The following is a 16,312-nucleotide window of genomic DNA, read 5'->3' as shown; positions in this document are numbered from 1 at the left end:
CTTACACACAAATTCCACATACCTTTAAATGCAAATTTGAGACTGTGGTTGTCTTACACATAGTTTTTACTAAAAAATTACTATCATTAAGATAATTTCTGAGCCTGTGTTTGTCTGTTTTCTCCTTTGCAGAGGTATGTGTTTTTCATGAACCCTCAGAAAGTAAAGCCTCCAGAGGATCTGCAGGATCTGGGGGTGAGGTTCCTGCAGCCATTTGTCAATTTGCTCTCAAAGGCAACTTATTGGTGGATGAACACTCTCATTATTTCTGCTCACAAGAAACCTGTGGACCTGAAGGCCATTGGGAAGCTGCCAATCGCAATGAGAGCACTGACAAATTATGTCTGTCTCAAAGAAGCCTATGAGGAACAAAAGGTAATAACAGGTGTCCATGTCACTGTTCAGCTTTAGAAAGCCAAAGTGTCACTTTGAATTTTTTCAGCTTTCATCAAATCCTCATTTTAGGAATTTTTAACTTAGGACTGTTTGTTCCAAGGTGAAACATTGGCGTAGGAAGTTCGAATCCAATAGTTACTGTTTGGTTTTAAGTGAATTTATAGCAGGAGAGAGTTGCCAAACTGAGTGCAACTGGAAACTAAAACCACAACAGACTGATCACTTGCTAGATTTTAACAGTGAAAGATTTGTTTAAATCTTAGCTACTTTTGAAACTGTAAGACATTCTGTCCATAGTTTCAGCTGGAAACACTCATTTTCACCTTTTTTTTTTTTTCCAGACAAAAAAAATAGCCAAAACCACACATCAAGAATAGCCAAAACACTGATGTCTTAGCAGTGGTTTAGTCACCAGTCCCAAACACAGAACCATACAGGCTGTGATGAAGGAAATTAACTCCATCCCAGCCAGACCCAGTACAGAAAGCATGGTTGGGAAAACTCTCTGGGTAGGGCAGGATTTTCCAGAGAAACTTCTGGATGCATTTAGGCAGCTCTTTGCTCCCAGCAGCTAATGGAGCTGCAGGGTCCTTTCTGTGCTTTCTGAGATGAAACAATTATCAGTACAATTGTTTATACCTTAATAGATATAGGTTGCTTCTTTTTCCTTCTGCAGTTGAGGATTAGAGACCAGAGATCAATATCCTGCTGCTTTAGGCAGAAAGCTACTGAGTTTTTGGAGCTGAGCTTTGCACAGCAAACTAGGAGAGGCGCAGCCCTTAGACCAGCTTCTTAAGGTGCCTAAACCCTTAAAGAGGCAAAAGAGAGATGTGCACCTGTGTGGCCCAAGGACCTGAGTCTGTGCCATTCTTGACAGGCACGACAGCTGGGTGCCAGCACTGTCTGTGCCTGCACAAAAATGCAGTTCAGATGCCAAAAGGCAAAGTAAATGTGCATTTCTCATGTGCATAAGCACAAACTTTCAGTGTGTAGCTTCCCTCGGTGCATATCATGCACATATGGACGCATAAATGTTACATATGCAGTCACACTTACATTTCTGATGCTGCCTTACATCAGATATTTTGTGTTCTGTAGTTGTTTAAAGCCTTGAGATTACCACAGCCTCTAGCACATTTATGCTACTATTCAAAAACAGGCTGCAACCCCGAAGTAAACTGGTATTTTGTAGATAAAGTTAAAGTAAACCAAATGGCTAAAGCAAATCCATGGAGCCAGGCAGTGGGACTCACTGCCGTTCATTCCTGTGGAGAAATGCATTGGCTTGTGCCTGGGTGGGCCAGAAAACAGCCACAGAATTAGGAAAATTCTTCAGACTGGAGTGTGGTCTGCAGTCTGGAGGAGCTGATATGCCACTGCCTCTGCTCCAAGTGTGTATTTTACACTAATCTCCTGCTGGTGGGGGGAGCCCCACAGCCTCCTCTGGATTAAGTGGGGTTACCCCAGCCTGTGCCTGCAGATCTCAGCTGTGCTCCATAGCCCTGCAGGGAGAAAACTCCTGTTCCTTCCCAAACTCTTCTTCTCACACCTTAATGAAAGATGCTGAACACGACCTTGAATACTCTGTATTGTGAAGTGCCTTTGAGACAGCTCACATGACATTGTCTTGCTATCTCTTCTGCATGCTATGAAAATGGAAATAATAGTATCAATTCTCACATAATTCCATTTACATCCCTTGCCCCCTCCACCCCCCCCCAAAAAAAGTGAACCTCCAGAACTGTTGCTTGGCTTTTGTTTCAGTTTCTATTGAAGCAGGCTAAATGTTTCACACCACATGTCAGTGCATTGTATATCACATATCCAAAAATAGATTTAGCACATTGATATTACATTTGGTTTACCCCACTAGCCTGAATGCTGTATAATTTGTCCTGATGGGAAATAGAAAACTTTTATTTTGGGCATTTAATAGATTAATCAATTTTTAAACTCAAGGACCATTAGTTTCCTATGTCTGCTATTCATGTGCCACTATGGCTCTTAGCTATTAGGGCCAAGAAAAGGAGGAATGAAATTGTGTTAACTATCAATCACAGGGACAGGGCATTGCCCTTCAGCACCAGGCTTATACTGCCAACTCCAGAATGATGGCAACTGTCAGATTTCCATATTTACTAAGGCAAACCTTACAGGTGACTTGATTTATCATAAAGCACTGTCTCACTGCCCTTTATTCCAACTAAGGAGTACCCAAGGTAGAGAAAATTACAGGAATTTGAAAGGAAGTTGACAAAGACAAGGAAAACTAAATCAAGTGGCACAGCTGAGAACAGCATCCCAGACTGGTTAATTAATACCACAACATTCTATGCAAGCCCATAACATTCAAGGACCATTCTGGAGAAGAAATTATTAGAGAAAGGTCTTTCTCCCCTCCTCCTGTTACATGCTTCAGCTAATACAAAGTTCTGATTAAAAAAAAAGAAGAAAAGCCAGTGTTTTGCAATAAATCAGATAATTTAATAACATTTTTTCCAATGAAAAGGAAACAGATTTGATATAGTGATGGCCAATGTGTGAATTGCAGTAACAGTGAAAATGGCTATTAAATTGTTAGAGAAATAAAGATTAACCATTGCTATTTAACAGATTTGCTATTAATTGAATGCCCAGACCAATATAAACTTTTTTTCCCAAAAGATGGCAGCCATTTACCTAATAAATTAGCTTAGCTGCTCTCAAGTGGTTAAAGTTATTAATCATTTATTTGAAGATAGTGATGAATCCTTTTAGGGCACTGAAACTCAAAACCCATTAGGCCACAGATCCAGAGCCTTTTGTCTGGGCAACTCACACGAGGCCCTTGTGCTCTTTCCCTCCTCAGAGGAAGCAGTTTCCTTCTCACCCCTTTCTGAAATGGTAGCTCTAATTTGACCCCTTGGTGCTTATTTCTCCTTCCTAAGCTCCTTGGCACTAGCCTGGCCCAGTCTCTGGCAGCCACCTGATAAACCTGCACATTTTTGGCACCATGCATATAATCCATCTCACTGTGGAAATGGCATAAAAGGAAAAAACTGAGAAAAGAGGGGGGAAAAAAGACGTGAGGCAGCCAGGCAGGGTACAGGCACATTTGCTTTTTCTTTGGTGGACTTGTTGGGGCAGGGGGTGGTTGTTGCTTGGCTGTGCTTAAAATGTCTCTGTGAATGCTCAAGAGAGCTTGGCTTGGCTTGGCTTGCAGCTTGCAGGCATCTGTGCTACTTGAGAAATGACAGATGCTTGTTTAAAGTGTCAAAAGCTGCTGCCTGAAGTGCAAGGAAGCATGCTGCAGAGCACGGCTCTGGTCAGTAAAACTCTTCCTTTGTTAAACTGAAAGGACCTTGGGGATATCAGAACTCTTCTGATTACACAAAGCCATATCTGCTGGTTGGTGTTTTAGCCAAGAGCTGTGATACTGTGTAAATTCACAGATCTGAAGGCTAGAAAGGACCCTTGGTTGATTTAATCTTACCTCCCATCCTGGTCTGCTGCTTTCATTTCTGAACACAGTTATCATTGATTGGTTGAAGTGTGTCATCCTGGAATGCATATAAGAGATGGAAAAAAAATCCAGATAAATTAAATTAAACGATATTGCAATTGTCATGTGTTTTTTCTGCAATCAGAGGCCTTTACAGCTTGTGAAATCAGGATTACCCACGTGAGCAAAAGGCTGAAAGGCCAGACCTTTCCCTGAGCACACATGTGACAAGGGACAATGGCTGCCTGCCAGGATGATAATCCTTCCTTGCATTCCTGTGTTCACAGGTTGAGGAAACTGGTGGGATATAGAGGTGAGAAACCGCAGTTACCAAGGGGAGGCAGAATTGGAAATTGCTGTGAAGAATGTTGGAAATCTGTCGATAATTGCAGCAAGTTTGCTGCCTCACCTGGTCTAAACCACCTTTCAGGAACCTTTTGGGCATTCAGACAGGAATGATGCCATGTGAACCCTGGGAGGTTTCTCTTATTTCACTGGGTACCTGTTTCTGTTTCCAGAAAAAGGTGGAGGCCCACCCCAACCGGAGTCCCTCCATTTGGTTGGCCATGTACAGCGCTTTTGGACGGCCAATCCTGCTCAGCAGCACCTTCCGCTACCTGGCCGACCTGCTGGGCTTTGCTGGGCCACTCTGCATTTCTGGCATTGTCCAGGGCTTCCAGAATACAACCAATAATACAAACACCACAGAAAAGGTAACTTGACAATGTGGATTGAAAGTCTCTGGTAGTAGTTTTAGAGTCATATCAGGTATTTAAGACAGCTGGCTGCATGCTTTGATAGGTCTGTGGTCATCACTGTGTTATTTCATTGTTTCTCTCAAGCAAATTGAATATTTCTGTTATGAGAGACCGTCAAGTTATAAACATGAGCAATGAGAGACTTGGGTAGGAATGGAACACAGGTCGTGGAGCCTCCCTCCAGCTCCCCAGCTGTCTGTCTTGATGGAGTCATCCCAGCAGTTCTGGGAAGAAGGAACAATTTTTTCTGCTCCTCTTCAACTGTGCCTGTTTGTTTCAGGCAGGACACACACTGGTAGTAGCTCAGTGATGCATCCAGCCTGGGAATTTTGCTTAATTCCTGTCCATTTGTCAGTTTATGTTTCACCAACAGTTTTGAGTTCTCTCAAATCTGGTTTTTATGCTGGGAGGCTGACAGTAGCCAGTCCCTGTTTGTGGCTGATTGTATTGATTGCTGCTGTGATGAACTATGTTGGCACATATTGAGAAATTGAAAAGTATCCACTTTACTCAATGGTGTTCCTGATACTAGAGATGCACAAGAGATGCCAGTTCAATGCTCATTTCAAGTTTCACTGAGACTGAACTTTCAGAGATCACATCTAAATGCTGAGCAAGCCTGATACAGAACATTTTCTATCACAAGAAAAAGAATTTATGAGTAACTAATGAAAAGATACAGGTAAAATTATTTTACTGACAACAGAGAAGACAAAGACATTTTCCTGCATTTGTCTTGTGACAGAGAAACATCTCCATACAGTTTTTGGAGTGTTTTGTCTCTGAATGAGCAGATAGGTGTATAATGGAATAGCATTTTCCTCCCCAGATAAAGTATTTGACTATCATCACTATCCACATATCTTTTTCTTGGCTGCTCACTCTTGACATTAATTTTCTTGACTGATGGTCTCAGTTTGGCTTGAGACTTTCCTGCACTGAAGGAGAGTTTAATTGTACAGCTTATTAAATAAAGCTTTTTATCATCCTTGAACCTGCACATGCAGGATTTGAGCCACAGAGTTACGAGGCACATTTTTGTGCCTTCAGAAATGTTGGGGTTTTTTGCATGGTGAGCAAACAAAGCATTTAAGCTTGAAAATAATTTCTGGATCTCAGATTTAGGAATCTGTACCTTGTCTACTTCCTTTATCTTTTGTCCTCTTCAGTGTAGTGTCTTCAGTTGTGGTATTTTAAAGTTTTAATGAGCATTGGCTAAAGGGAAGATTGAAATTATTGGAGATCTTGAAAGCACTTGTCTTGCTGACAGTCACTGTTTCTCTTGGATACATTTCAGAATGCATGTGCCTTTAATTTATGGATTTTGATAAACTTTCTCTTGGTTGTTCTTGCTATTAAACATTTCTCCTTTAAATTCTCTCTAGTTCTAATTAATGTGAATACATTTAATTTTATGCTTATTCTGCCTTAATTCCTGAGAACTCTATATACATAAAAAAGCTATCGACAAATTTTATTTTCTTAATGATATCCCTACTATGAAAACAAGGGGAAGTTAGATGCAGCAGAGTATTAAAAGGGAGGTTTTAGAAAATATATATCTCACCATTCATGCCCTTAAGCAATCCTTTTTTCAAGGACTCTTGGGCAGATTGCTTTCTTTCTTATATTGCCCATACCTTTCATCTGAGAATCAGGCTGGATATTTCAGTGGAACAGGCTCCTTCCTTCTCTTTTTTATTTTTCTTTTTTTTTTTCCCCTGTAAGAATTCCAGTACATCCTGCTTCCAGCTGGGTCGGAAATACCAAAGGAACAGTCTTCCTTGGAGTATTTTGGTACATTTGTTTCCTTTTCTGCCTGAAACAGAGCAGAACAGTGAACACAAAAACTAGAAAATTAAAACAAAGGGCTTTAAACAAAATTTTTTTCTCTTCCATATTGAGGCATTTAAATTTCATTTTATGTGGAATACTGGCATTTATAATCTAATGTTATTCAGAATTTATGGCTATCATAGACTATACTTGTGGAAGGAATTGTTTCCATAATATGCAAATGGAAGCTAATCACAAATAACTAATCCCATATAATAAAAAAATATTTTCTTGTGGCTTCTCTGTGGGACAGGTGGAATGAGCTTTATTTTCTACTAAGTAGCATTTCTATTCTACAAATCACCACAATTTGATGGGGAAACTAAAGACAAGGCAGACATGGTGATCTTATTTTTCCTTTCCTGCTAAAACGAAATAATTTTAGAACTGCTAAAACATCTCAATCCTCAGTCTTTGAAACAGGAGCAGAGTTTTAAATTTGTATCCAAATGATTTTGATGTAGAGGTCAGTGAGAAATTTGATTTCTATAACTTTCCCATAACACCAGCAATAGGTTTTATTCTAATGCAATGATTAAATTTGCTTGTTTCCAGCTTCTCACATAGGAGGGAATATACAATCCCTCCTATGGCACTTGCATCATCATTTTTTCCTTTCTTTCAGGTGAAGGATCCATCAAACTCCTACCTTTCATCAGAGGAATTCCTCAGGAATGTTTATGTCTTGGCAGTCCTTCTCTTCCTGGCTCTTATCCTGCAGAGGACATTCCTGCAGGCCTCCTACTATGTGACTACAGAGACTGGCATCAACCTCCGGGGTGCCTTACTGGTGAGCAAAGATCTGCCAGGAGGTTCACTAGTAACAGCTCCAGCTTTGTCCTTTCATTTGTCTCATTCTTCATCTGAAGACTGAGCTTAAAATGGTGGTTTCAGAGGAGATATGTGCTGTGTTTTTATGCAGAAAACTGGACAAAGTAATGCGGGCAAACTGCTGGCACCAATTCCTTTTGCTAAAAACTAATCCCACCACTCTAACCTGTTGGAAGTTTAACACCCATAAAAACCCATGCATATGAAAACACATCTTTGCAGACAATGGGAGATAGATGAAGATCAGCAGTGTCATTTTGGCTCTGCATCTGCTTTGTTCATTTGCTTATGAGTTTGCTTCTGCTGACTGTGGACAGAGCCATCTGCAGAGTGTGCTTGTTCTATGGGAACGCTGTGCGTGCGTCGGCAGTGGCGACTCTGGATATTTATGCCCTTTAGCACAGAGCCCTGTGGGATGGGATGGGAGTGATTCATCTGCAGGGCTGTGTCTGTAACCCCAGCATCCCTTAACCCTCTGTGAGAGCCTTGTTTGTGGACTGGAGCCAGCAGAGCCCAACACGTGGGGGAGTGTAGCAGGGCTCTGCGCAGACCAAGCTCCACAGGCAGCAGTAGCAATCCAGGAGCTGGAACTGATGTTTTGCCAGATGTAACTAACCATGGGAATATCATCTCAGCATGGAAGCTTTTTTTTTGTACTTGCTCTGATTAATGGAGCTGCTTCAAACATTTTCTGCCTTCTCCCAGGATAGATGGTACAGACTTGGGGATGAAAGAGCTCCTGGTTACTTCCTTTTTGTGACTCCTTTTTGTGACTCCCACTTACCAAAATTGGGACTCTTAGGAGCATATGCAGTTGATATAATTCACCAGGCATTTCTGATTAATTCTACAGGATATACTTTATTAATGAAGAAAATGGGTCCAAAAGGACATTATTTTAAAAACTTCTTAGAGCTGCAGCATTTGATGTTTGGTCATAACTGCAAACTGGGCTCACAATATTTACCTTTAAAATTCAGTAGATGTAAGCCCTGATTAATTTTAAACCCTGTTAAACTCCTACAAAATTTATGGAAAGGAATGGCCAGGTAATGGAGAGGAACCCAAAGGAATACATACTCACTCTGATCAAATTTCAGAGCATGAATTTACTTGTCTTATCAGAAACAAGGATCTTTTTGACAGACAGTGTCACAGGAAAGCAAGCTCACCAAATGCTTATTAAAAAGGTTCTTTGGCCAATTTCTTAAATTTTGATGTTTTGTTGTCATTTTTTGTTCTATTTTAGGTCTGCGTTAAGCAACAAACCTTTTAAGAGGAATTGGAGTTTTTTAAAGTCAGTTCTCTCTCTTGTGCTTTCTCTCACTCTGTCTCCATCTCTCTTTGTCTCAGGTGAGAGACTGGGAGAAGGGCTGTCCTAGGTAAAGGCTGATGATGCAGTTTGAAACACCCCACTGCTACTGTTCTTTCATAATTACATCATTTTAGTAACTTCCTTTTTTCCCCTTTCTTACAGGCAATGATATATAATAAGATCCTAAGGCTTTCTACGTCCAACTTGTCCATGGGAGAGATGACACTGGGACAAATCAATAACTTGGTTGCCATAGAAACCAACCAATTAATGTGGTTCTTGTTCCTGTGCCCCAATCTGTGGGCAATGCCTGTTCAGGTACAGCATCCAAGTTAGGGTCTGATTTCAGAGATACTCCAGCCTGGCTGAGGAGAGTGCATGTCTGGGACACTGCTACAAAATCCAGAGGGGAACTTGGCACTTCCCACTAAGATTAGCAAGCAGAAAGGTGCCCCAAGGGCTGGAAAGGTCTCTTTCCAAGGGCCAGTGAAGAGAGAGGGGTTTTTTATCAGGATTTCCATGTCTGTGACTTGAAGAATGAGGACCTGCAATCCTTTTTCCTGCTCAGTTTTCTTCCACTGCTGACACAAATCTATTGCTTTTATTTTGCCACTTGGCATCAGCCCTAAGCATTACTTCTGCAATGTCCACTTGTAACTGGGTTTTGTGGCAGGACCAACAGCAATTGAATCCTGCTCCATGACTGACAGGAACACTGACAATGCTCAGAGGGGCCCTCATCTAAGCAACTCAGTCACTGAACACACCTGCTTCTTAACAAGGCTGGGAGAGAAATGGAGGCAGATCTGTAGGAAGGAAAGCTTGAGATTATTTAGCTCAAAAGAAATTTTCAAAAATGCCAATGACTTAATGACCTGAGTCGTGCTGATTTTCCCTGAAGCTTGGACTCCTGTTGCCTCTTCAGAATTTTATCTCAGGGTGTGTTTGGCATGGTCCTTACCTGGTGGTGATCCCACTGACATTAAAGAATTTTTTAAAGGGGTAGAACCAACTGTTAGAGTAGATCTGTTCTGCTGAATTTCCTGAAACTGCATCAGTAATCTATTTTATTAGTCAGTAATTATTACTACTAATAGGTTGGGTAGGGAGGTTTAGAGTGTCATGAAATAGTTTATGAAAAAAGGCAAAAAAGGCTACATGGAAACAGAAATTAGAAATAATATATATGGTTTCATTTCACTGTTTCACATCCTGTGAAGTGGATGGAAGTGTTGTTATCAATACCTTGAAAGTTATTTAAATGAACAGGTGATCTGATTGCTGTGGCTAGGTATGGTAATTTGCAGTACAGGACCCTGAAAAGCTAAATATTGCTTTAAAAATGTTAAACACCATTGATTCTTACTTCTGATGTTGTAAAATAAGAAGAGAGATTTAAAGACAGACTTGTTTAAGAGATAAAAGTATGAGATATGCAACTAATTCTGTATGCCCTCTTATCACTGAGGACATCACTCTATCCCAAAGTGGAGCTTTTAATAGAAATATTTATATAGCAGAACTTGAATTAACTCAGGAACCAGAATCACAGGAGTCACATCATAGCCATTCCCAGGTAACTTTCTGTAGGAAGTGTTCCCAAACCCTTTGCAGGGCTAGGGCAGCATTTTCCTCCAGGGCTGCACGGTATTGATGCCCAAGCTCAGATTGTGTCAGCCCCAGCACAGCTGCTTCGTGCTTCAGTGCCTGTCTGTGATGTCCCTCTGCCTGCAGTTGCACAGGGGCAGTACAGCACAATGCAACTGTGATCCATGACAGCCCTAAGACCTCTGAATGCTTCCAGAGTGAGGTAAGGAGCTCCAGTGTAAACAGGACTTGAGGCCAGGAGCTCTGTAAAATGCCTCGGGGCAAGCACCATCATTTTAGTGCTCCTTCAGTTTTGTGGAAACCCAGTCTGGAATTAGAACTACCAGGCACTAAACACAAACTATTTAGTTAATGTCAAAAAGAAAGGCTTCTGGGTTTATTTCCCACACTTTCCAAATGTGACCTCCTGAAGTATGGGCTCAGCTGATTCCTATGAACCATTTCAGTGTTTATTACAAGAACAAACATTTTTCTCTTGGTGTGGTTCTGGCATATTGAAATCTACTTTTTTTTTTTTTTTCTGTGTTGCTTTTCTCTTCACAGATAATAATGGGTGTGATCCTCCTCTATAACCTGCTGGGAGTGAGTGCCTTGGTTGGGGCTGCTGTCATCGTGCTCTTAGCTCCCATCCAGTACTTCATAGCCACCAAGCTGGCTGAGGCTCAGAAGAGCACTCTTGTAAGTGAATTATTTCAGTGATATTTGTGATCCAGAAATGAGAACAGGGTTTCTGGGTTCTGTTCTTCTAGTTAGTGAAAACCACTGTGTGCATTTGGGCAGGCCATCCCTCAGCTGCACTGTCCCTCCCTGTCTGTTTTTTTGTGGCTCAGTGTCTCTTCCTTCCCCACAATTTGTCAGAAGAGAATCTCAAAAAAGTATGTGGGCCTTGGCCTGCCTTCTCTGCAAAGAGTATTTTTAATGCAACTAGCACCATTTTGTCTGAATTCCTCTCCATGAAAGGGTGTCATTCCCATATGCAGATGTTGTATTTCATGGGATGTTAGCAAACAGTGCAAAAAACGGATAAATTATAGCAGAAAAGTATTAAAGAATGTGCACAACCTCCCTCTGTAAAGTCTAGAGACATTTTACTCTCTGCCTAAGCTTTGGTATTTTCTAAAAATCAGTTGGCACTGCTGGATTATTATGTATTCATATCTAAATTCTTCAGTGCTGTAAGTTTATTTTTCTGCCTCATTTAGTTCACCAGTTAGAAATGTTTTCTGCTCTTTTGTCTAATTTTTAACTTTCTTGCTGTGACCCTTGAACTTTTTAGATAAGCCTTTGATGTTTAAATTGCCAAATATTTAGAGATCCTTTTTATCTTAATATTCAATGCGCAAATTATTGATGCATGGATCTAATTGCCAGCACACTTCAGTCCTGTTGAGTTGTGCCAGTTTTTGTAACCTGTAAAAATTGTACAGAGGACTTATCTTTGCATAGTTTTGGAAATAATCTCACTTTCCTACTGCTCTATTCTGACTTCCTCTGACTCATAACATCTTTTGGATTATGATTTTACCAAAACTTACTATTACTGTTTTCTGATGAGGGGAATTTAGCTAAATACATTGATAAATATCTCACTTATTTTTACAACTAGATCCCAGAATGATTCTTGCATCAGCAAATACACCCATTTAGGTTTCTGTCTATGATTATGGACACCATTTCCCCTAGTGGTTGTAAATATTTTAATACCTGCAAAGAAACTGAAATTTTATATTCTTCCTTTTAGTATAGCACCTGTACAAAATCACAAATGAACAAAATTATTTTTTAAATGAATCTAACAACAGAAGTGAGGGGAAAAGAGGGTTGTCAATAAGACTACAAACAGTTATAAATTTTTCCCTGTTTTTCTCTTGAACTGAAGGATTATTCTACTGAGAGATTAAAGAAAACCAATGAGATACTCAAAGGCATTAAGCTATTAAAGCTTTATGCCTGGGAGCACATATTTTGTAAAAGTGTGGAAGAAACAAGAATGAAAGAGCTCACCAGTCTCAAAACCTTTGCACTTCATACATCTCTTTCCAGTAAGTAACTGTGCTTTTAGGACTTGGAAAATTATCCTGTTTTTCATGTCAACATTCCTCCCAACTTCAGTTAAAGAGAGATACAGCTGGGCCTGTTACATTTTTGTCTGTGTGTAATGTCATTAAAATAAAAAGGCATGATAAATACATAGCACAGAAATTCAAAAGGATAAAATACACATTGTTAGGGTTTTTTTGCAGTAAGTTTTCTCTTACCATCATTGTGACATTACAGTTAGGAGTTGCTTTATAGTAAGAAGGCTCCAGGTAATATTGGCAGCTCTGACAGCAGCAAAGATAAATTATATTTTCTTCATATAAATTGTGTTTTCTGCAATGTTGAAGGGTTGAGTAATGTTTTAGTTGTGTTTCATATTAATTGTGCACATAATGATTTTTATCCCAGCTTAGTAGAGTGGACAAATGAGAGAATTCTATGGCTTATTTGTTGGTGTGTTTAAGATCTCTGACTATCAGGGAAGGAAATTTCTTCCTGCAGACTAATTTTCCTTTGGGAGTCTTAATTACTTGAATTGGAAATAACTCCATTATTTTAGTGTCATACAGTTACTGTAAAATTGTTTTTTCTTATTTCCTATAATCTGATGCTTATTTTATTTCTCTTTCCCAGTTTTTATGAATGCAGCCATACCAATAGCAGCTGTTCTTGCAGTAAGAAATGGTTTTTTTCAGTTTTCCTTATTAAAAAGGGAGGGGAAACTGGGGAGAGGGAGTGTAAAAAGGAAGAAATAGCACCATTGTTATTGTGGGACCTATTCTTCAAAAAACCAGCAGATGAATTAAGGTGCCTCTGCTAACTGTAGGAGAACATGACACTGGAATTTTTCATTCCCAGAAGGTGGAATGGTAAAACCAAAGAGAAAAATAATTTTTTACTATAAGAAAGATAAATCATTACATCTTGAATGAAGGAAGGAAGGAAAGAAAGAAAGAAAGAAAGAAAGAAAGAAAGAAAGAAAGAAAGAAAGAAAGAAAAAGAAAGAAAGAAAGAAAGAAAAAGAAAGACCATTGCAACTTGAAAGAGGACTCATTTTGAAAAGCTCTTTTTGAAAGGGATTTTGAGTATCTTTTCTTTTTCTTTAGCAGCAAAATTAATTCCTGGTTCAAAATGCATTATGAGGCACCATTAAAGTTTTCAAGAAAGGGTACTCTGCAGTTTGAAGAGGAATAAATTTTGCTTGTCCTCCAGGTTTAAGTCTCAGCCTCATGCACTAGAGGAACTATGCCATGCTGGTCAGTAAGGAGCTCTCATAGACCAAATTTTGGGGGCAGAGTATGCTGAGTGTGTACAAGAATTGGAACATTTATGACCAGAATTTTGCATCTGTGAAAAAAAACCCCTAAGATGTGTTAGATTCTTAATGGGTTTTTTCCTGGGTTGTGTGTTTCCTGTAAACCCTAAAGTCAATTACAAAGCTGTGATCAAATGCCAGATTTTTCAATGAAAATTGTAAAAATTGAAAACTTTCATTCTTCAACATGTAAACCTCTTGAAATCACTGGCAAGATTTTAATATCTATTTTGTTTTAACAGAACACACCTTTCTCTTCAGTTTATCCTGATTCCCAGTGAACTTAGATTGTTCTTAGCCTTAGCTGAGCAAAATATTTTGCTTGCTGTCCTTGTCCATCTTGTTCAAGAGTCCTTGTCCTGACATGCTCTTTCCCTGATGTGACAGACCTTTGTGACTTATGCATACACCAGTGACAAGCCACTGCAGCCAGCCCAGGCCTTTGCATCCCTGTCACTGTTCCACATCCTGGTCACACCTCTGTTCCTGCTCTCCACCGTAGTTCGTTTTGCAGTCAAGGCCATCGTGAGGTAAGTGGTTCTTCTCCTGCCTCCAACTCCTGAACACTCACATTCAGTACCAGAAAAAGTTTTTCCTACCAGCTCACATGGAAGAGTGTTGGGAGGTAGCCCTCTGATGCTAAAGATGTGAGAGAAATCAGAGTGACCCTTCCTTTTTACTGCATGACACAGAGACAAAGAAACACAGCATAGGAAGGACAGAGAGCTGCAGAGCCATTCCAGAGCAGGGTCACCAAGTGGATCAGAGGGATGGAGCAGCTCTGCTGGGAGGAAAGGCTGAGGGAATTGTTCATTGGGATTGTTCTCCTGGAGAAGAGAAGTTTTGGGCTGACCTATCGTGGTCTTACAATGGCGGAAGGGAACCCATAGGAAAGAGGGAGAGAGACTTTTGACAAGGGCCTGGAGTGACAGGACAAGGGGGAATGGCTTCGCACTGACACAGAGCAGGTTTAGGTTGGATATGAGGAAGAAATTTTTCCCTATGAGAGTGCTGAGGCCCTGGCACAGGTTGCCCAGAGAAGCTGGGGCTGCCCCTGGATCCCTGGAAGTGTTCCAGGCCAGGCTGGACAGGCCTCTGAGCAAGCTGGGACAGTGGAAGGTGTCCCTGGCCATGTCAGGGAGGTTAGTACCAGGCGATCTTTAAGATTCCTTCCAACCTAGGCCATTCTGTGATTCTATGATTCCTAATGTTCCATTCCTTTTACAATTTCACTAACTTGCACTTGGGATTGATTCAGAGTTTCACTGTCCTTCCTTTGGAGGTGTTCCTCCTCTCACTCTCTGACCACCCACCACCACTCTTCCATCACACTCTCTGGGCTCTTGTCAGCACTGAGAGGGTGAGAGAGCCTGTTGTGAAGCTCTCCAGCAAGACCAGCCCTGCTGAAGCAAGGAAGAGTAACTAAACCCTACCTCCACATAAAGTACATTGGGCTATGAGTGAGAATTTAATGATGTCCTGCATGCTGTTCCCGGTTTTTATTTCTGTAAAACAGCCCAACAGAGCAGCTTCCTTCATGCTGGGCTATAGGTCACTTAATCTTGAAGGAGCAGATTGGTATAAGTTGAATTTCAGGCTTTTGGGTGCTGTATCTATGGCCTGTATGGACAGAGTCACAGTCATAGTGTGGTTATGCAGATCTACACCCTGCCAAGATGTCCCAAGAGGTGCAAAATGACACCTGGCTGTCAGTAAAGTGTCAGATGCCAAGCACTAGCAGGATGTAAAGACAGAACTAAGCTTCCCACCCAGAAACATCATTCCTTCATGCCAAGGCTGAGGCACATTGGAAAGAAATGGTATTGCTGCTGTCACTGTCTGTTTTCAGTGGGTAATGGTAATATCAAGTAGCAGTCAAGGGAACTTCAGGCTCCACAGCTGTCCTTTGCCAGTGCCACACTGACTTTAAAAAGCAAACAAACAAAAAAATTAACAGAGTCTATTTTTATCAAAGCAGCAGCAGGAGCAGGGCCACATGAGATGCTTTCCCTAGGCTGAAAATGATTTCTGAGTAGTGGAAAATCTCCAGGCTCCTCTATAAATCATCCAAGCCTCTACATCTCTGTACTATGTTTAGCATAGCCCTAATATCAAAATGGTGTGTACATTTTCCTTAACACTGCTGGCCACCCCCAGGGCAATATTTAAAGACCAGATTTGCCAAAACAAACTGCATCCTTTGTCAAACCCATTTCCTAACATCTTTCTCCCATGCACATCATGTCCCCCAAGTGAAGGATAAAGAATGTGTGTTTGGCCACTCCATGGCTCTATCCTCAATCAAATACATACATGAATATGTGCTTATTATTTTTGGAATTAAGAGCTTATACTTTGGTCAGAATCTCAATTTTCTGTTCAAGAGTAGTTCTAGTGCCACTAAAACTTCTGAGGGTACTTCATTCAAATGCAAAATAAGGGTTGATGTCATTTTAGGTGCATGATCAAAACAAGGTCTTGTATCTTCTACAAGAAAATAAATTCTTGCCTACCCCCTTATGTAAGACTGGAATTCTGATATGAAAACATATCCCAATTTATAGGGCACATAAATTTTCTGTTCAAGAGAGGAGACAGGAACAGGCATGCTGGCAGGAGGAAATAATGATAATAGCAGTGCTTTCTTGCTGACCTGTCTCTCTGTGGCTTGAAGATGTATTGATAATTTAATATAAAATACAAAGACAGGCTATGAAATAGACTGCTTTCTC

General features: G+C 40.5%; 1 protein-coding gene across 2 annotated transcripts in view; it reads left to right on the top strand.

The window, feature by feature from the left end:
* Positions 1–16,312, top strand: part of ABCC9 (ATP binding cassette subfamily C member 9) — a 69,402-nt gene that overhangs the window by 13,420 nt on the left and 39,670 nt on the right. For both annotated transcript variants that reach the window (XM_054282239.1, XM_054282240.1), the window contains exons 6-13: positions 133–375; positions 4,396–4,590; positions 7,097–7,261; positions 8,780–8,935; positions 10,769–10,903; positions 12,105–12,267; positions 12,899–12,939; positions 13,968–14,110. In XM_054282239.1, the coding sequence (XP_054138214.1) occupies positions 133–375; positions 4,396–4,590; positions 7,097–7,261; positions 8,780–8,935; positions 10,769–10,903; positions 12,105–12,267; positions 12,899–12,939; positions 13,968–14,110 (1,241 nt within the window). The remainder of the gene's footprint in view (positions 1–132; positions 376–4,395; positions 4,591–7,096; positions 7,262–8,779; positions 8,936–10,768; positions 10,904–12,104; positions 12,268–12,898; positions 12,940–13,967; positions 14,111–16,312) is intronic.

The sequence above is a fragment of the Melozone crissalis genome, unplaced genomic scaffold (genome assembly GCF_028551555.1).
Source record: "Melozone crissalis strain CALT ecotype California unplaced genomic scaffold, PUWL_Pcris_2 ptg000033l_1, whole genome shotgun sequence".
Lineage (NCBI taxonomy): Eukaryota > Metazoa > Chordata > Aves > Passeriformes > Passerellidae > Melozone > Melozone crissalis.
This window is presented reverse-complemented; position numbering and strand designations above follow the sequence as displayed.